This window comes from Hyaena hyaena, unplaced genomic scaffold (genome assembly GCF_003009895.1).
Source record: "Hyaena hyaena isolate Hyena2069 unplaced genomic scaffold, ASM300989v1 scaffold_11, whole genome shotgun sequence".
Lineage (NCBI taxonomy): Eukaryota > Metazoa > Chordata > Mammalia > Carnivora > Hyaenidae > Hyaena > Hyaena hyaena.
Genome location: NW_024080643.1, coordinates 3,956,119 through 3,978,267, shown reverse-complemented (window position 1 = coordinate 3,978,267; position 22,149 = coordinate 3,956,119). Strand labels below are relative to the sequence as shown.

The 22,149-nt window shown below is 38.7% G+C and overlaps 1 protein-coding gene across 3 annotated transcripts in view; it reads right to left on the bottom strand.

Annotated features, from left to right (window-relative positions):
- LOC120246957 (phospholipid-transporting ATPase IB-like) overlaps nt 1–22,149 on the bottom strand; it is a 205,002-nt gene that overhangs the window by 66,590 nt on the left and 116,263 nt on the right. For all 3 annotated transcript variants that reach the window (XM_039254618.1, XM_039254624.1, XM_039254633.1), the window contains exons 26-28: nt 21,540–21,723; nt 9,771–9,881; nt 4,242–4,316 (exon numbers count right to left, since the gene is read on the bottom strand). In XM_039254618.1, coding sequence (XP_039110549.1) covers nt 4,242–4,316; nt 9,771–9,881; nt 21,540–21,723 — 370 coding nt within the window. The remainder of the gene's footprint in view (nt 1–4,241; nt 4,317–9,770; nt 9,882–21,539; nt 21,724–22,149) is intronic.

Sequence of the window (22,149 nt, the reverse complement as noted above, 5' to 3'; positions counted from 1 at the left end):
ATGAGTCCCACATCACGCCACACTGGGCCTGTCCTGATACAGTAGATGGAGCCGAAGTGGGTTTGGGTTGGAGTGATCCTAGGGCACATGGCACAGAGGGTGTCCTGGCAGACAGCTGAACCTGAAGTGAGTCCCAGGCAGGGAGATCAGAGGCTTTCTGCATTGAGGGTAGCATGGCAAGACCGCGAAAGCTGAAGTGGGCACAGGCTGGGGGGCTCTCCACACAGAGGGAACCCTAGTGGCACAGCTGGAGGTGAAGCGAGTGCAATCTGGGATGTCTCAAAGCACCCAGTGGAAGGGGCGCCCTGGCGAGGTGGCTGGCACTGAGGTGGGGCGGGGCAGCAGGAGCGCAGGGCTCTGCAGAGCCTGCCCGGAGGGGGTGGGCCAGAGACTCCCAGGCCTGCTGCGTTTCATGGTGCTTGGTGCCTGTGTCACCTCGGCGGGATGAGTGGTGCTGGTGTAGACTCCTGTCCCGGGCGCCTGGAGGCGGCAGGCTGGCGAGGGCACCCCCACCCTGCTCAGTAAGGAGAGTTTACTGAAGGTTTACTCTGAAGGTCGGAGTCCATTTACTTAACTTGCCATTTAATTATATCACTATCTGCTACGTACTTTCTAATAAACTGTGTTTACTAGATTTTTACATAGTTAGCATTTTTTAGGATTTTTAGGCTATCTAGGATATGTAATCATTAGGATAATTACAGTGTAATTATAAATGTGGTTGATTCAAATCTACCATCATCTTTTTTCTTCTATTTGTTGCCTTTAGTCTTCCTCTTTACCTTATATCCTGACTTCTTTTGAAGTAATTGAGTATTAAGATTTTATTAATACTCTATTAATAATACTATTATTGGTTCATTAGCTACAACTTTCGGGGGGTTTAGTTGCTCTTTAAAAGTTACAGCATCCCTATGCAGTGTATCACAAAATTCAAATAATAGTACACTCCCACATCTTTCCTCCATTCTTTGTGCTGTATTTATCATACTTGTAATTCTAAATTAATGACAGTTCCCAGAATACATTATTAATTTTGTTTTAAACAGTTATCTGTCATCATGATTGAAAATGAGGGGAAGAGGGAAAGTGTCCTATAAATTCCCACATAACTAACATTTCTGTTCCTCTTTATTTCTTTGGGCAGATCCAGATTTCATCCTGACGTACTTGTACTTTTGTTTGAAGAGCTTTCTTCTACATTTCAACTATTACAGGTCTTCTGGTGATGAATTTTCTCTCTTTTTGCTTCATTTTCAAAAGATGTTTTTACTGGGTACAGAAAATTGGGTAAGTGAAGCTTTTTCTTTCTTTCAGAACTTTAAAGATATTCCATTGTCTTCTGGCCTGCATGGTTTTCAATGAGAAATCGGCTTTTTTTTTTTTTTAATTTTATTTTATTTTTATTTTTTTATTTTTTTATTTTTTTACAAATAGTTTATTGTCAAATTAGTTTCTACATAACACTCAGTGCTCATCCCCAAAGTGCCCTCCTTCATGCNCTAAGTTTTAGGCTTGTGATGCCATAGTCTGAAAATATTACTCGATATGCTATAGAAAGAATATATTCCACATTTGATTTGAGTAAGGTTATTTTATTTTATTTTTTTTTCTGTAATAGTGGCTTTTATAACACCTTCATTTAATTTAATTTAATTTTATTTTATTTTTTTTTTACAAATAGTTTATTGTCAAATTAGTTTCTACATAACACTCAGTGCTCATCCCCAAAGTGCCCTCCTTCATGCCCATCCCCCCCTCCCCCCCACATCCATCAGTCCTCAGTTTTTGTCAGCATTCGGGGAGAAGAAATCGGCTTTTATTCACACATTTGTTTTTCTGTACATATTATTTGCTTATCTGGTTGATTTAAAGATTATCCTCGTGACCACTGATTTTGAGCAGTTTGGTTATGAAGAATATTTGTGTGTTTTTCTTTAGGCTTCTTCTTGGAATTTGTTGAGATTCTTAGATTTGTGAGTGTATAGCTTTCTTCAAATTTGACATTTTCAATCATTGTTTCATCTTTCCTTTTTGAAACTGTAAATATATGAAAATTAGAATGCTTGATATTGTCCCAGGATGAAATGAGGCTCTGTTACCTTTTTTCTAATTTTTCATCTGTGCATCTGCATTGTTATGTCTCCATATTTACTGATCTAATTCTTGAATTTTCTAATTACTCTTCATCCCATACAGGAAAATGTTCATTTCCTATTTGTATTTTCATCATAAGGTTTTATGTGGCTCTATTCTAAATCTTCTGGTTTTTTTCCTCATTATGTTCATGTCTTCCTTTATACATCCATGCACATGTTCATAAGATTTAAAGTACTTGCTTTGAGTCCTTACTACTAATCCCATCATCTTTATGATTTCTATATCTTTTCTTATTGACTTATTTTTCACCTTATGGATTTTATTTTCCTATTTCTTTGCATGACTGATATCTTTTATTGGATGCACAACAGTGAATTTGTGTTGTTGAGTATTTAATTTTCTTCTTTAAGTATTGTCTGCCTATGTTCTGACCTGCAAATTAGTTTTATGCTTTTTAGGGTTGCTTTTAAGTTTTGTTATGATGGGTCCAGACTAGTGTTTATTATAGGTCTGACTTATCCTTAGCCCTGAATTAGCTCCAGGAGGTCAGCCTACTGCTTTATAGCGGTTCGTTCCCTACCTCGGGGTAGGGACTTTGCTCATGCATTCACAGGGGCCAGCTGCACATCTCCAGAGCCCCTCTTTCTGTCTGTCTCTCTCTCAGTATAGTTCCCTCTTTGACATTCTAGCTGCCTTGGCCCACTGAGCTCCAGCCTCTGTGTCTTTAAGTCATTAAGACACCTGGCCTTTCTTTTGGGTCCATCTTCCTGCACTGTGGCCTGGAATATGCCTTCTCTCAAGGGTCACGGCCACGAGCAGCCTGTTGTTTAATGTTTGAAAATCATTGTTTTATGTATTTTGCCTGATAGTGTAGGTTATTTCTGGCAGGAGGGTATTCCTATAGCTGTTAGTCATGCATGGGAAGAAGCAGAAATAATATATGACCTCCAGAAATAGTATGACAACTGATTTAAATTTAGCTATCAAATAAACAACCTCTTTTATTGCCAGTAACTATTTAAAATGTCCTAGGCCTCATCTTTTTTCCCATCTGTAAAATATATTCATAATGGGATAATATTGAGTAAGTCAGTGGATATTAATAAACCATTTTTGTCCTAAAACATCCATACTTTTAAGTTTTCCACTGTAGCCTCATTTACTGTTTATTTAAAAAAAAAAGGCAGTTTCTGTGCTTTCCTTCATTAAAGGAAAAAAATATGACTCCACTGATCAATACCTGTGGCCTCTGCATTCATATGTTTTTTTTTTATCATTTTAAAAATGTTTTTTTATTTTATCATTTTTTAAAATATATTTTTAATTTATTTTGACAGAGGGAGAGAGAGAATCCCAAGCAGGCTCTGTACTGTGGGCACAGAGCCCAACATGGGGCTTGATCTCATGAACCATGATATTGTGACCCGAGGCAAAATCAGGAGTCGGACACTTAACCAGCAGAGGCCACACAGGTGCCCCCATAGTGAATTTTCTAACATGGAGGAAAATTCAGAGACGAGAATTTTCTAACACCGCCATCCCTACCGCGGTATGTAATGAAACTTAACAAACAAAAAATGTTGAGTACTGTCATCTGTAACCAAGAGCCTGGTAGAGATAACTGTGTATGACCTCAGATTCACTGGTGTCGTGCACTAGCCAAATACATCCGGCAATGACATGGACACAACTGTAACTGTTCATAGCACCAGACATCTCTGTGTTGTTGAACGACGCTCCATGACTTCTGTCTGTGCTGTTTCAGACTTTAAGCTCCTGGAAAACAGAACTTTAGGGATTAAGGCACACAGCATCCAGATTATAATATGACTCTGATGATGCAGTTCAAAAGAAAAGTCATGATATGCTCACTGGGAGCCTAATTTTTATCCTAGGTTTCCCTAACCTCTAATCTTTAAAGTGGAATAAACAATAATACAAGAAAAATCTGCTATGATTGAAACCATGTGTGGAGAGCCTGGGCTTCTGCAGGTTGTGTCACAGCAACAAAGGGTCTAAAGATGTATTTGTGCTGCCTGCTATGTATACAGATGATTGACTTAGATACACTTCCCAGACATAAACAGTAAAGGAATGTCACCAAAGTTCTGCCTGCTCTCAGAGAGATGGAGAATGCTTACCACATTGTATAAGCTAATGCACCAACGTTCAAATATAATCTGCCCAGAAAATCCATTGACAAAGGCGAACCAAAGCTGAAAGAGAAGAAAGTCATGAAGTGTTATATCAACGCTGATCTAAGTGTTTCCAGTCACTGAAGTACTTCAAATACTATACTTTATCATTCTTTTTTCCATGTCATCAAATGGAACTTGGCCAAAATGTAAACAAAATCAAGCTTGAGTGTTTGAGCTTAACAGCAAGGCAGTTCATTTATTTTAGAATTTTTATTTCAGTCTTTATTTTTTTGGTAGAGAAAGAACAATTTCAATGAAATACTTAGATCTAATTGTCCAATAATGCACTGTTTCAGGAAAGAATGATCTTGAGTTGAAAAGGTTCAGAATGGTTTTGTCTGTGGTGTCAGTGCACTGTCACACCTGTAACTAATAACGTTTGTAAGTGGCCCAGCTAAAGGAAGGAAAACTCCTGATTCAAAAACTCTATGGCCCTCTAGGTCTACTGCAACATTATTTAAATGGCAAAAATGGGGAAGCAGCCCACCTGTTCATCAAGAGATGAATGGATAAAGAAGAGGTGGTATACATACAGGGAAATGTTACTCATCCATGGAATAGTGTGGGATCCCACGATTTGCAATAACATGGACGGTCTAGAATGTGTAATGCTGAGTGAAATAAGTCAGAGAAAGACAAATACTCGATGATTTCACCCCCGTGTGGCATTTAAGAAACAAAATCAACCGACCAACCAACCAAAACTCAGACCCTCAAATATAGAGAACAAACTGGGATTTGCCAGAGGGGAGGTGAGTGAGAGGATGGGTGAAATAGATGAAAAGGATGGGGATTAAGACTATACTTATTGTGATGAGCACTGAGTCATGTATGGAATTGTTGAATGACTATGTTGCATACCTGAAACTAATATAACAATATATATTAATTATACTTGATTAAAAATTTAAGGCAAAGGACTTGGAATACCTACAACAATTTTTAAAATATGGAGTGAAAAGATTCACTCTCCCTGATGGTAAGGCTTACAGTATTGCTACAGGATTCAAAGTAGTGCGGTTTTGGCAGAAGAACAGACACAAAAATCAAGGAATCAAATTAGAGAACCCAGGAATAGATCTACATAAACATGTCCAACTTATTTAAATTATGGTAAGAAATATAGCCAATCTTAAGTGCACAGTGCAGTACTGTTAAGTGTATTCACATTGCTGTGCAACGAATCTCCAGAACTTTTTCATCTTGCAGAATTGAAACTCTATATCCACTGAACAAGTCCCCATATCCCCATACCCTCAACCACTGGTAACCGCCACTCTACTTTGTCTCTATGAATTCGACTATTTTAGATACCTCATGTGAGTGGAATCATACACTATTTGGCTTTTTGTGTCTTAGCCAATGTCCTCAAGGTTCATCCATATTGTAGTATGTGTCAGAATTTACCTTCTTTCTCAGGCTGAATAATAATCCATTGTATTTATATATCACATTTGGGTTATCTATTCGTCTGTCAGACATTTGGGTTGCTTCTACTGCTTGGGTATTGTAAATAATGCTGCAGTGAACATAATGTGTGAACATCTCTTCAGGATTCTTGTTTTCAGTCTTTCAGATACATACTGAGAAGCAGAATGGCTGAGTCATATGGTAATTCTATTTTTAAGTTTTGAGGAATCATCATACTATTTTCCACAGTGGTTGCGCCAATTTTTATTCCCACCTGCAGCTCACAGGAGTTCACTTTCTCCACACCCTCACCAACATTTGTTATTCTCTGGGGGGCTTGTTTTTTAATAGTAGCCATCCCAATGGATGTGAGTAGTATCTGATTGTGGTCTGGATTTACATTTCTCCTGTGATTTTTGGTGTTGAACATTTTTTCATATGCTTTTTGGCCATTTATACACTATCTCGACAGAAATGTCTATTCAAGTTCTTTACCCAATTTTATATCAGATTGTTTGATTTTTTTGTTGTTGAGTTACAGGAGCTGTTTCATTATTCTAGATACCAGCTTATGAGATATATAATTTGCAATTATTTTCTCATATTCTGTAGGTATTTTTACTGTGTTGATTGTCACAACACAGAGGTCTTAACATTTGATGTAGAACCACTTGTCTGTATTTGCTTTTGTTGCAAATGCTTTCATGCCATGCCCAAGAAAATTACTGTCAAACACAATGTCATGAAGATTTTCCTTTTTCTTTTTTCCTTATAAGAGGTTTATAGTTTTAGATCCTTAATCAATTTTCAGTTAGCATTTGTAAATGGTGTAAGTTCCCACCAACATTTGCTGAAGGGGAAATCCTTTCTCCATTATGTAATCCTGGTGTTTTCAAAGATCATTTGACCATATACATTAGGATTTATTTCTGGGTTCTTTATTTTATTCCATTGGTCTATATGTCGGTCTTTATGCCAGTGAAACACATTTTAAATACTGTAATTTTGTATATGTTCTGAAATTAGGGAGTATGAGACTTCTTAGTTCTTTTTCAAGACTGTTTTGACTACTCAAGCTGCTTTAAGACTCCATATGAATTTTAGGATGAATTTTCCTATTTCTCCAAAACATATTTGGGATTTTTATAGGGATTGCATAGAAATTAGCAGATCAATATTGTCATCTTAACAATATAAACTTTTACAATCCATAACCGTGTGATATCTTTCCATTTATTTGTATCTTCTTCAATTCATTTCAGCAATATTTTGTAGTTTTTGGTGTACAAGTGTTTTTCCACCTTGGGTAAGTTTATTCCTAAGTATTCCTCTGTATTCTTTCTGATGCTATTATAAATGGATTTTTTTCTTAATTTCTTTTTTTGATAGTCGGTTATTAGTGTACATAAATACAACAGATTTTTGTATGTTGATTTTATATCCTGTTACATTATTGAATTTATTAGTTCTGATCATTATTTTGTGACATCTTTAGGATTTTCCACATATAAGATCTCGTCCTCTGCAAACAGAGACAATTTTACTTATTCCTTTCTGATTTGAATGCTTTATTTCTTTTTCTTGCCCAGGTGCTCTTACGGAGACTTCCAGTACTATGCTGAACGGAAGTGGTGAGAGCAGGCTCATTGCCTTGTTCCTGATCTTAGAGGAACATCTTCCACCACTGATCATGATACTAGCTATGGGATTTTCATATATGGCCTTTCTTATGTTGAGGTAAGTTTTCTTCTTTTTAGTGTGTTGAGTGCTTTTATCATGTAAGACTGTTGAATTTCATCAAATGCTTTTTCTACATCAATTGAGATGATCATGTGGTTTTTTTTCCCTCTGTTGACTGATTTTCATATACTGAACCACCTTTGCATTCCAGGGTACGGTGTATATTCCCTTTACTGTGCTGTTGAATTCAAGTTGCTAGTATTTTGCCAAGGGTTTTTGTACCTATATAAATCAGGGATGTAGGTGAGTAGCTTTCTCATACTGTTTTCTCGTGTCTTGTAATGTAGTTTTGGTTTTACAGTAATGCTGGACTGATAAAATGAGTTTGTGTTACTCTAATTTTTTTTTTGTAAGAGTATTAGAAAGATAGTAATTCTTCTTTGAGTGATTGGTATAATTTGCCAGGGAGGTACTTGATTACTGATCTAATCTCCTTACTAGTTATAGTCTGTTGATATTTCCTATTTATTTATTACTTGCCCATCTGAGTTTTGACAAAGGTGGAAAATCAGTTTAATGGAAGGATAGCCATTTCATCAAATGGCACTGAAGTAATTGAATTCCATGGGCAAAAGAAATAGACAATCTAAGTCCTCCATTGTACGCAAAAATTCACTGCAAATGGATCATGACATTAAGTGTAAAACACAAGACTTTTAGGAAACTACACAGAGGAATATCTTGGGAATCTAGAGCCAGGCAAAGAGTTTTTTTGACATAGAACCAAAACATGATCCATAAAAGGAGAATTTGTAAATTGGACCACTTCAAAATTAAAACCTTTATACTCTGACTCTATTAAGATGACAAAACAACATGATACAGACTGGAAGAAAATATATGCAAACTGCATATCTGCCAAAGGACTAATGTCTAAAATATGTGAAGGACTCTCAAAAATTAACAGTAAAAAAAATTTTAGTTAGAAGATGGGCAGACACATTTCAAATTAAGAAGATATATAGACACCGAAGAAGTACATGAGAAGATTTTCAACATCATTTGCACTTGCAGAAATGCAATTTAAAACCACAATGAGGGGGGTGCCTGGGTGGCTCAGTTGGTTGAAGCTCAGGTCATGATCCCAGGGTCATGGGATCAAGTCCCAGAGTTGAGCCTGCTTAAGATTCTTTCTCTCTGCCCCCCTCCCCCACTCTCTTTCTGTATAAAATAAAATAAAACCACAATGAGATATCACTACCCATCTATCATAATGCCTAAAATACTAAATAGCGATAATATCAAATGCTGGTAAAAATCCCGAGAAACAACATAACAGATACTTTGCTGCTAGGAATTGAAAATGGTAAAGTCATTCTGGAAAGTAGTGGGGAGTTTCTTTTAAAACTAAATATGCAACTACCATGTGATCCAGCAATTGTACTCTTGGACATTTGTCCTAAATAAGTGAAAACTTGTGTTCGCACAAAATCTTTATACAAATGCCCTTCAACAAGTGGATGATAAATGTTATGGTACGGGAACAAATGATCCAAGCTGAGGGAACAGCTTGGATCAAGCTGAAGGGAATTATACTGACTAGAATAAATCCAATCTCAAAAGGTTATACACTACACAACTCTACTTTTATAGCATTCTTTTTAAGTTTATATCTTTTGAGAGAGAAAGCATGAGCAGGGGTGGGGTGGGGAGAGAGAATCTCAAGCAGGCTCTACACTGTCAGTGCAGAGTCCAACATGGGGCTTGATCTCACAAACAGATCCTGAGCTGAAGTCAGGATCTTCTCTGATGCTTAACCAACTGAGCTAGGCACCCCTACTTTTATAGCATTCTTGAAAGTACACAGTTATAAGGACAGGAACAGATTAGTCACTGTCAGAGGTTAGGGATGGATGTGGATATAAAGGGGTAGCATGAGTGGGATCCTTGTGATGGAACAGGTCTGTATCATTGGGGGTGAGATGGGGGTGGTCTGTCTCGATGAGTATGAATAAGCTCTGTCAGTTATATCCTGGTTTTGATACTGTCCAGGACTTATTCAAGGTGTTTTCTTTGGGGAAAATTGGGTGAATGTTTCATGGGAACTCCTGAAAAAATATTGTCTGCAACTTCCTGTGAATCTATAATCATTTCAAAATAAAGTATTTAAAAATATTTTTCCACAGCCAAATGTAAGACTTATACAGATATTTTTTTTAAGTCAGGATGTTGGTTAGAAGATTCAAATTTACCAAATAACTTTGAGCAAAAACCTAAAGCAGAATTATGTAATGGTAATTTAAGTGATACAGACATGGGAGAGGGGGGGGAACTACCAGACATGATGTCAAAGAAAGACCTAAAGCATATCTCTTTTCTTACCTCAATAATGTATAACACGACATTTTTGTAGAAACAGTACAATATGCATTTTGTCACTCGAAAATAATTCCAAGCTCCATGAACCAACAGAAGCTTCTCCAAGTAGCTAAACTAAAAGAAGGAAACAACAGTCAGGGCAAGTTCAAATGAAACAGCAAAGCAAAAGATAGTTTTTTGACCCACCTTTGTAGAATGCATATGAAAGACTGGAGACAGATGGGGCAGAAATAGGAACATGTTCACTAGGGATAACATTCATTCTTGGAAAAGTATAAAATAGCACACACCATGGCATAATACCTTCTCCTTCTCTACAGCCAAAGTTGCTCTTGGGTCAAAGCAATATGGAGGAAAACAAAAACAAATGTGGCTTAAAGTATTATCACTGATGTGAAACAGCCTGTTAATGGGGGCCTGAGCATGAATCAATTCTATCTCCAGCATTAGTGACTGGCTTGGTGTGGCACCTTAGGAGTGTGTGGAAAGAAGAAAAGAAAGCTTTAGGGGTCTGGTGGTTCTAGATGGTAACACAGGAAGAGAACCTCAGGAACCCTATCACATGCCAGCCACAGGTCCAGACAGGCCCCAGAGACTACACAAAGGACAACCACCCACAAGACTCCTCCTTTAAGTTTAGGAGAAGCAGCTGTGCTGCCTAATTCATAAAAACAAACACAGAAAGTCACATAAAATGAGAAGACAGAGGAGCATTCTTCAAATGAAAGAACAAGACAAAACTTCAAACAAAACAAACAAACAAACAAAAAAGAACTAAATGAAACAGAGATAACCAATCTACCTGATAAAGAGGTCAAAGCAACGCTCATAAAGATGCTCACCAGATTGAGAGAAGAGTGGATGAACTGAGCAAGAACTTCATCAAAGAAATAGAAAACATAAGAAAGAACCAATCAGAGTTGAAGAATACAATAACTGAAATAAAAAATAAACTAGGGGGAACAATAGTATATTAGATTAGTGATCTGAAAGACAGGGTAATAGAAAGCACCCAAGCTGAACAACAAAAAGAAAAAAGAATTTTAAAATGAGGATGGGTTAAGGGATCTTTTGGACAATATCAAGCAAAACATCCACACTATAGAGTTATAGAGGTCTCAGGAGAAGAGAGTAAGGGGCAGATAAGTTTATCTGAAGAAATAACAACTAAAAGTTTCCCTAACCTAGGAAAGGAAATAGACATCCAGATTCAGGAAGCACAGAGCTCTCCAGTAAGATGAATCCAAGGATAGCCACACCACAGCACATAATTAAAATGTAAAAGATTAAAGATAAAGAGAGACTTTTATTTTTTAATTTAAATTTTAGTTAACATACACTGCATTATTACTTTCAGGAGTAGAATTCAGTGATTTATCACTTGCATACCACACCCAGTGCTCATCACAAGTGCCCTCCTTAATAACTATTGCCCATCTAGCCCATCTCCTACACTCCTCCCTCCATCAATCCTCAGTTTGTTCTCTATAGTTAAGAGGGTCTTGTGGTTTGTTTCCTTCTCTTTGATAAAGAGACTCTATTTTTTTAATAGTTTATTGTCAAGATGGTTTCCATATAACACCTGGTGCTCATCCCCACAAGTGCCCTCCTCCATGCCTATCACCCCCACTCCCCCCCCAACCCCTCAGTCCTCAGTTTGTTCTCAGCACTCAAGAAGACAGATACCATATGTGTGCACATATACGTGGATTAGGAGGAAGCTAACGGAGGACTGTGAGGGAGTAGAAGGGGGAAAATAGTGGGAGAGAGGGAGGGAGGCAAACCATAAGAGACTCTTCAATGCTGAGAAACAGAGACTTTAAAGAGGAGCAAGAAGATGACATGGTACTCTACATGGAAAACTCAAAGGACTCCACCAAAAACCTGTTACAACTGATACATGAATTAGCAAGGTCGCAGGATATAAAATCAATGTACAGAAATTGATTGCATTTCTATATACCAATAAATGAAGCAACAGAAAAAGATATCAAGGAATCGATCCCATTTACAATTGCACCAAGAACCATAAAATACTTAGGCATAAACCTAACCAGAGGTAAAAGATCTGTACCCTGAAAACTAGAGAAGGCTTATGAAGGAAATTGAAGAAGACAAAGAAATGGAAAAACATTCCATGCTCATGAACTGGAAGAATAAATATTGTTAAAATGTCGATACTACACAAAGCAATCTACACATTCAGTGCAATCCCAATCAAAATTGCACCGGCATTCTTCTCAGAGCTAGAACAAACAATCCTAAAATTTGTATGGAACCACAAAAGACCGAAATAGCCAAAGTAATTTTGAAGAAGAAAACTAAAGCGGGAGGCATCACAATCCCAGACATTAGCCTCTATTACAAAGCTGTATTCATCAAGACAGCATGGTATTGGCACAAAAACAGACACATGGACCAAAGGAATAGAATAGAGAACCCAGAACTGGACCTCCAAACGTATGGCCAACTAATCTTTGACAAAGTAGGAAGGAGTATCCAATGGAAAAAAAATCAGTCTCTTTAGCAAATGGTGCTGGGAGAAGTGGACAGCAACATGCAGAAGAATGAAACTAGACCAGTTTCTTACACCATATACAAAAATAAAGTGGTGAAAGACCTAAATGTGAGATAGGAAACCATTAAAAGCCTAGAAGAAAAAACAGGCAACACCCTCTTTGATCTCAGCCACAGCAACTTCTTACTTGACACATCTCCAAAGGCAAGAGAAATAAAAGCAAAAATGAATGATTGGGACCTCATCAAGATAAGATGCTTCTGCAGAGCAAAGGAAACAATCAACAAAACTAAAAGGCAACCAATGGAATGGGAGAGGATATTTGCAAATTACATATCAGATAAAATCTGATAGGTTAGTACCAAAATCTATAAGTAACTTACCACACTCAACACCCAAAAAACAAATAATCCAGTGAAGAAATGGGCAGAAGAATAGACACTTTTCCCAAGAAGACATCCAAATGGCTAACAGATACACGAAAAGATGCTAAACGTTGCTCATCAGAAGGGAAATACAAATCCCTTGGGTAAATTCCTAGCAGTGCTATTGCTGGGTCATAGGGGAGTTCTATTGTTAGTTTCGTAAGGAACCTCCACACTGTTTTCCAGAGGGGCTGTACCAGTTTACATTCCCACGAACAGTGTAGGAGGGTGCCCGTTTCTCCACATCCTCGCCAGCATCTAGAGTTCTCTGATTTGCTCATTTTAGCCACTCTGACTGGCGTGAGGTGGTATCTCAGTGTGGTTTTGATTTGTATTTCCCTGATGAGGAGGGATGCTGAGCATCGTTTCACGTGTCTGTTGGCCATCTGGATGTCCTCTTTGGAGAAGTGTCTGTTCGTATCTTCTGGATACAGAAATGGTGATGCATAGGAGCACATGTACCCCAATGTTCATAGCAGCACTCTCCACGATAGCTAAAACATGGAAAGACTAAGTGTCCATCAACAGACGAATGGATCAAGAAGATGTGGTTTATCTATACCATGGAATACTACATGGCAATGAGAAACAATGAAATCTGGCCATGTGTAGCAACATGCATGGACCTTGAGGGTGTTATGCTGAGCGAAATAAGTCAGGCAGAGAAGGACAAATATCATATGTTTGCACGTATAGGAGGATTAGGAGGAACTTGACGGAGGAACAAGGGGGAGAAGAAGGGGGGAAATGGTGGGGGAAAGGGAGAGAGGCAAACCATGAGAGACTCTTGAATGCTGACAAAAACTGAGGACTGACGGGTGTGGGGGGGAGGGGGGATGGGCAAGGAGGAGGGCACTTGTGGGGATGAGCACTGGGTGTTATGTGGAAACTAATTTGACAATAAACTATTTGTAAAAAAAAAAAAAAAAGATGGGAAATACAAATCAAAACTACACTGAGAAACCACCTCACACCTGTCAGAGTGGCTAAAGTTAACCTAGGAAACAACAGATGTTAGTGAGGACATGGAGAAAAGGGAACCCTCTTGCATTGTTGGTGGGAATGCAAACTGGTACAGCTGCTCTGGAAAACAGTGTGGAGGTTCCTCAAAAAAATTAAAGATTGAATTACCCTACAATCCAGCAATAGCACTAATAGAAACTTATCCAAAGGACACAGGAGTGCTGATGCATAGGGCCACATGTACCCCAATGTTCACAGCAGCGCTTTCAACAATAGCCAAATCATGGAAAGAACCTAAGTGTCCATCAACTGATGAATGGATCAAGAAGATGTGGTTTATATGTACAATGGAATACTACATGGCAATGAGAAAGAATGAAATCATGCCATGTGTAGCAACGTGGATGGAACTGAAGGGTATCATGCTAAGTGAAATAAGTCAGTCGGAGAAAGACAGATATTGTATGTTTTCACTCATATGTGGAAGTTGAGAAACTTAACAGAAGACCATGGGGGAAGGGAAAGAATATATATATATTCTTTACAAACAGAGAGGGAGGCAAACCATAAGAGAAATTTAAATACAGAGAACAAACTGAGGGTAGAAGTTGAGGGAGGGAAAATGGGTGATGCGCATGGAGGAGGGCACTTGTTGGGACGAGCACTGGATGTTTATCTAAGTGAAGAACCATGAAAATCTACTCCTAAAGCCAAGAGCACATTGTATATGCTGTATATTAGCTAACTTGACATACGTATATAATAAATACATATATAATATATAAGTTACATACATATATAATAAAGCAAATTTCTAAAAAAACAGTAAGAGAGAAACAACTAGTAAATACAAAGGAAACCCCATTATTCTATCAGCTTATTTTTCAAGAGACGTGTTGCCAGCCAGATGGGAGTGCCATGATATATTCTAAGAGCTGAAAGGAAAAAACACACAACCAAGAATACTCCATCCAGCAAAGTTATCATTCAGAATTCAATAAGACATGAAGAATTTCCCAAACAAAAATTAAAGCATCTCCTCACCACTAAACTGGCCTTATAAAGAATGCTAAAAAGACTTCTTTAAGTGGAAAACAAAAGGCCATAATTAGAATTAAAAAGAAAGAAAGAAAGAAAGAAATGTTCTAAGTAAAAGCAAACATACAGTAAAGGTCATAGAGCAATCACTAGTAAACTAGTATGAAAGTTAAAAGACAAAATAGTAAAATCAATTCTAAAAAATTAAGGGGATTCACAACATTAAAAAATGTAAAATATAGTAACATAAATAAATAGTGGAGGAAGGAGTAAACGTGAAGTACTCTTAAAATGAGGTCGGGGTGCCTGGGTGACTTAGTCAGTTAAGCATCCAACTTTTGGTTTTGGCTCAGGTCATGATCTAGTGGTTTCATGAACTGAAGCCTCCACACTGGGCTCTGTGCTGCTCACTGTGAGCCTGCTTAGGATTCTCTCTCACTCTCTCTCGGTCCCTCCCCCACTGTCCCTGGTCTCTCTAAAAACAAAAATAAATAAATAAAATGAGTTCAAACCTAAGAGACCATCAACTTAATATAGTCTGCTGTACACTTAGGATGTTATAGAAAACCTCATGGAAACCATAAACCAAATATTTGTAATAGATACACAAAAAATAAAGAGAAAGACAAGCAAAACACTAAAAAAAAAAAAAAATCACAAATCACAAGCAAAAAGAGCAAGAGAAGATTAATGAAATCGAGAACTATAAGACCATCTAGAAAACAACAAAAAGGCAATAAATAAACATCAAATTTAATATTTTTGAGACAGAGGGAGAAAGAGAACCCAAAGCAGGTTTGGCACTATCAGTGCAAAGCCCGACATGGGGCTTGAACCCACAAACTGTGAGATCATGACCTGAGCTGATTTCACAGACACTCAACTGACTGAGCCATCCAGGCACCCCTATCAATAATTGCTTTAAATGTAAATAGTCTAAACACTTGGAAAAAGACAAAGTGACAAAATGGATAAAACAAATAAAACCTGTCTATATGCTGCCTACAAGAGACTCACTTCAGACCTAAAGACACATACGGACTGAAAGAGAATAGATGGAAAAATATGCCATGCAAATGAAAGTGAAAAAAATAAAAAGTCTGGGGGAGGAAGGGACAATACTTACATCAGAAAAAATAGGCTTGGAAATCAAATATTGTAGCAAGAGAGAAAGTGGACACTATATAATGATAAAGGGATCAAGAGGATATAATAGTTGTAATCATCTATGTACCCAATGTAAGAGCACCTAAATAAAGCAAATATTAACAGACACAAAGGGAAGCCTTGACAGCAATAAAATAACAGTAGGGGACTCTTAACTCCCCACTCACATCAGTGAATAGATCACCCAGGCTGAAAATCAACCAGGAAACAGTGTTTTTGAACAACACATTAGACCAGATGGACTTAACAAATATATACAGAAAATACCATCAACAAACAACACAATTACAATACACATTCATTTTAAGTGCATATAGAACATTCTCCAGGATACATCATGTGTTAGGCCACAAAACAAGCTTAAATAAATAAGAAGATTAAGATCATACGAAGCATCTTTTCCTACCACAACTGATATGAAGAAGCTAGACATGAATTACAAGGGGAAAAGAAAACTTGAAAAAGCACAAATACGGGGAGGCTAAACAACATGGTACCAAACAGCCAATGGGTCAATGAAGAAATCAAACAGGAAAATAAAGATACATGGAGAGAAATGAAAATGAAAACACAATGACCCCAAATCCTTGCAATTCAGTGAAAGCAGTTCTAAGAGGAAAATTTGTAGCAATATTGTCCTACTTCAAGAAACAAAGATCTCAGAAAAACCTAACCTCACACCTAAAAGGAAAAATAAGCAAAATCCAAACATGGCACAAGGAAGGAAATAATAAAGATCAAAGCAGAAATAAATGAAAAACAGAAAAAAATCATAGAAAAGCTCAATGAAATCATAACCTTGTTCTGTGAAAAGATAAACAAATTGATCACCCTTTGGCCAAACTCATCAAGGGAAAAAGAGGACTCAAATGAAAAGATCAGAAGTTAAAGAGGAGAAATTCATATCACAGAAATAGAAAGAATTTATAAAAAATTATATTCCAAGACATTGGACAACCTAGGAGAAATAAATTCCCAAGAATATACAATCTTCCGAAATAAGAAAGAATGACAAAATTGAGTTGGCCATCAAAAAACTTCTAACAAACAAAAGCCCTAGAGAAGATGATAGAGATATCTGATATCTCTATCAGATATGTAAACAAGAGGTAATACTCATTCTCTTCAAACTATTCCAAAAAATTGAAAGGAAGGAAAGCTTCAAAATACATTCTCTGGGGGCAGCATTACCCTGATACCAAAACCAGACAAAGACACTACAAAACAAAACTATAGGCCAATATCTCTGATGAACAAAGATGCAAAAATCCTCAACAAAATATGACCAAACAACATTCAACAATACATTAAATATAGTAGGATCATTCACCACGATCAAGTGGAATTTATTCCAAGGATTCAAAGATAGTTCAGTATTCACAAATCAGCACACACCAAATTAATGAAATGAAGGGGGGAAAAATCATATGATCATCATAATAGCTGCAGAGAAAGCATTAAATAAAATACGACTTCCATTCATGATAAAAACACTCAACGAAGTAAGTTTAGAGGGAACACATGGCAATGTAGCCCCGGCCATGTGTGCCAGACCCACGGCTAACCTCATACGCAGCGCTGTAAAACTGAGGGCTTTTCCTTCTGAGTTCAGGAACAAGACAAGAATGTCCACTCTCGCCACTTGTATTCAACACAGCACTGGGAGTCCTGGCCAGAGCAGTCAGACACGAAATAGAAGTAAAAGGCATCCGAATTGGTAAGGAAGAAGTAAAATTGATACTCTCTGCAGATGGCATGATGCTCTACATAGAAAATTCTAAAGACCCCACCAAAAAACGATTAGAACTGATAAGTTAATTTAGCAAAGTTGCAGGATACAAAATTAACATACAGAAATCTGTTGCATTTCTATACACTGTTAGCAAAGTAGCAGAAAGAGAAATGAAGAAAAACTGAGAATTAAATTAAAAATTACAATACATAGGAATAAACTTAACCAAAAAGGCAAAGGGCCTGTGCTCTGAAAACTCTAAAACACTGATAAAGTAAGTTAAAAATGACACAACGAAATGGAAAGATAGTCCATGCTCATGGATTAGAAAAATATTGTTAACATATCCATAGTACCCAAAGGAATCTTCAGATTCAATACAATCCCTGTCAAAAATACTAATATTTTTTACAGAAATAGAATAATCCTAAAGTTAGTATAGAACCATAAAAGATCCTAAGTAGCCAAAGCAATCTTGAGAAAGGAGATCGACACTGGACGTATCATAATCCCAGATTTCAAGATCATTACAAAGCTGCGATAATGAAAACAGTATGGTACTGGCCCAAAAACATAGATCCATAGAACAGAATAGAGAACTGAGAAATACCGCATGCTTATATGGTGAATTAATCTACAGTAAAGGAGGCAAGAACATGCAATGGGGAAAAAAAAACCAATCTCTTCAAGAAAATGTGTTGGGAAAACTGGACAGCTACATGCAAAAGAATGAAACTGGACCACTTTCTTACATGATAACAGAAAAATAAACTCAAAATAAAATGACTTAAATGTGAGACCTGAAACCCAGGGCACTTGTGAGGAGCACTGAGTGTTTTATTTGATGAATCACTAAATTCTACACCTTACACTAAAATTTCACTATATATTAACTAGCTGGAATTTAAATTTTAAACAACTTGGAAAAAGGAAGAAAAAAAATAAAGAAAGGCAGTAATCTCCTGGACACTGACCTTAGCAACGCTTTTCTAGATATATCTCCCCAGGCAAGGAAAACAGAAACAAAAATAAACAATTGGGACTACATCAAAACAAAAATCTTTTACACAGCGAAGAAAACGATCAACAAAATGAAAAGGCCTATTGAGTGGGAGAAGACATTCGAAAATTATATCTTTGAAAAGAGGTTAATATTCAAAATATATAATGAAGTTATTCAACTTAACACCAAGAAACTGCAAATAACCTAACTGAAAATGGGCAAAAGTGGGGGTGGGGGAGGTTTAAACAGGTGATGGGATTAGGGAATGCACTTGTTATGATGAACACTGGGCACTGTATGGAAGTGTTGCATCACCGTATTGTATTCCGGAAACTAATATTGTGCTGTATGTTAACTAACTGGAAGTTAAGTAAATACTTTTTAAAAAATGGGGAGAGGACAATAATAGACACTCTTCCAAAGAAAATGTAGGACGGCAAGCAAACCCATGAAAAAATTCTCAACATCACTAGTCATCACAGTAGGGGAAATCAGAGCCACAAGGAGATATTGCCTTACACCTGTCAGAATGGCTCGACTCTAAAAGACAAGAAATACCAAGTGTTGGTGAGAATTTGGAGAATGGCGAACACTTGTGCACTGCTGGTCGGAATGCAAACTAGTGCAGTCACTGTGGAAAATTTCTATTAAAAATAGAAATACTGTATAATCCAGTAATTCCACTACTGTGTATTTACCCAAGCAAAACAAAAACACTAATTTGGAAAGATATGTGCACCTTTATGTTTCCTGAAGCATTACTGACAATAGCCAAGATAGGGAAGCAACCTCAGTGTCCATCAACAGATGGATAAAGAAGATGGGGGGGGGGGGATGGAACATTAGACATAAGAAAGAATAAAATATTGCCATTTGTGACAACATGAGTGGACTTGGTGGGTTTTTAAATAAGTCCAACAGAAAAAGATGAATCCCATATGATCGTGGAACTGAAAACCCGAACAAAAAAAAAAAAAAAAGGAGAAAAATTTCCCTGGGTCCCCAGGACAGCTGGTACTGTCCAGCTTGGTGTGTCTGTAGTTCAAGGCTTCACAGGTCAAGGCTCACGTCACATAGAATTGCTGAGGTCATTGGAAGCATGTATCTCAATAGCATTGAGCAGTTTAGGACAGGATCGGCTGAGTTTGGTGTGGTCATTTCCTTGTTTACACACAGGCGCTGTGGTCACAGTTCACTGGCACTTCTTGTAACCCAGATTCCCTAACACATAGGGGCCTTAGTTTTCCCTGTTATCAAACCACAACACTCAATCTATGAGTAAGAAGGAGAGTCTCAGAATGGATCCGATTCAGACACTGAGGTGGTACACTCATCTGTGCTGTAGAATCCTAAGAATCCCATTTTGTTACCACCCCAGTTTGCGGCCTCTGCTTACCTGGGGCCAGGGTAGACAGCCACCATCAGAATAGCCCCAGCAGGGGTGTCCTACTCAAGTGTGGGATTATTCCTAGGGAGCCGTTCGAGAATTACATGTGGCTCCTGAATTCAGCAAGAGTGCAAAGTGTTATTGTTAATTGCTCAACTGTGACGAAAGTATTGTATTCATTACAATATTGTATTCAACTGTGACCTTAAATTATTGATTAAAATATATTTTATATTTCATAAAATAATCTTCAAAATTCAAAATATTAATATATAGGAGCAGGAAGCATTCTGGTTCAACAGCTTGGATAGCACATAAATCTGCAGGGGCTGTAAATCGCAGGCCACACTCTTCTTACGTGCATTCCAGTAAATGCTGCGGCTATGGGGGAAGGCAGTGTGGCAGCTTCTTACAAAACTAAATATACTTTTATACTTTTACTATATGATTTGGCGATTGCACTCCTTGGCATAAATCCAAAGGAGTTGAAATCTTCCGTCCACATACAAAAACCTGCTTGTGGCTATTTATAGCAGCTTTCTTAATAATTGCCCAAACTTGGGAATAACCGAGATGTTTTTCAGTAGGTGGATGGATAAACAAAGTATTGTCCCCCCAGGAGGCAGAATGGTATTCACCACTAAATAGAAATGAGCTAGCAAGCCATAAGACACATGGAAGATACTGAAATGCATGATACGAAGTGAAGAAGCCAGTTGGAAACGTAGGAATATGACGTTCTGGAAAAGGCCAGAATCCGGAGAGAGTAAACAGGTCCGGGGTCGCCAAGGTCAGTAGGTGTGGAGGGAACGATGAACAGGCGGCGTGCAGAGGGGCCTCTAAGGAAGTGAGGTTACTCTGTACGAGTGTGTGATGAGAGACACTCGTCATCATACGTGTCTCCACCTCTACAGAACGTGCAACACCACGAGCGAGCCCTCGTGTAACCGCGGATGGGGGTGATGACGCGTCGAGGCACTTCTCTGGCAGAGGGTGCTGGTGGCGCGGGTGCGGCCAGGGAGTATTCGGGAACTCGAGATTTTCTGCTCAGTTTTGCTGTGAAGCTGTACTAAAACATACAGTCTGTTTTGTTCACGCCTGCCAAGAGGAGGCGCCTGCTTTAAGGAAGCAGAAATGGGGACATTATAAGTCCTCAAGAAACTGTCATCAAGAGACACCATAAAGTAAAGCGCACATTACAGACTGAAGACACTAGGCGTTTAGACATTATATTCGCAGAGCTACGGACTCTGGGCGTCAATCAGTGTGGCCGCAACTGCTCAAGAGGAGCAACTGCTCACCTTTTGGCTGCAAACTGCATTGAGGACAAAACTAAAGAAACCCCCAAATGTGCTGGTAGCTCCATGTGAAAAGCGGCTTGCACAGCAGGGCAGACCCGGGGACGCACTCGAGGCCTCGGCGCCCGCCCGCCCCCGCCCCTCACCCCCCCCACGACCCGCGCGAGGCCTCGGCGCCCGCCCGCCCCCGCCCCTCACCCCCCCCACGACCCGCGCGAGGCCTCGGCGCCCGCCCGCCCACCTGCGCGATGGCGTAGTCCGAGTTGTTGGTGGCCTGCATGCCCTCGTTGCCGCTGATCCCCACGCCCACGTGCGCCGTCTGGATCATCCCCACGTCGTTGGCCCCGTCCCCGACGGCAAGGGTGATGGCCCTTACGTGCTTCTTCACCAGGTCCACGATTTCTGCCTTCTGGAGCGGAGACAACCTGGAAAAGACGACAGAACCACCACTTTCTGGTGTGTTATGTCGGCCCATTTTACTTCCCCTTGTTCCAAAGCACGGAGTCAACGATAATCTACACGTAGCCCCCTTTAAATGACAGTTACTGCTAAATCTTCCCATACATTAATTAAGCTTCTAACATGTATAAAATCGTTCCACCCACCAATCTTTAAAAGAAATGGGGGCGGGGGGCGCCTGGGTGTCTCAGTCGGTTAAGCGGCCGACTTAGGCTCGGGTCACGATCTGGCGGTCCGTGAGTTCGAGCCCCCCGTCGGGCTCTGTGCTGACAGCTCGGAGCCTGGAGCCTGTTTCGGATTCTGTGTCTGCCTCTCTCTCTGCCCCTCCCCCGCTCAAGCTCTGTCTCTTTCTGTCTCAAATAAACGTTAAGAATGTTTTTTACTTAAAAAAA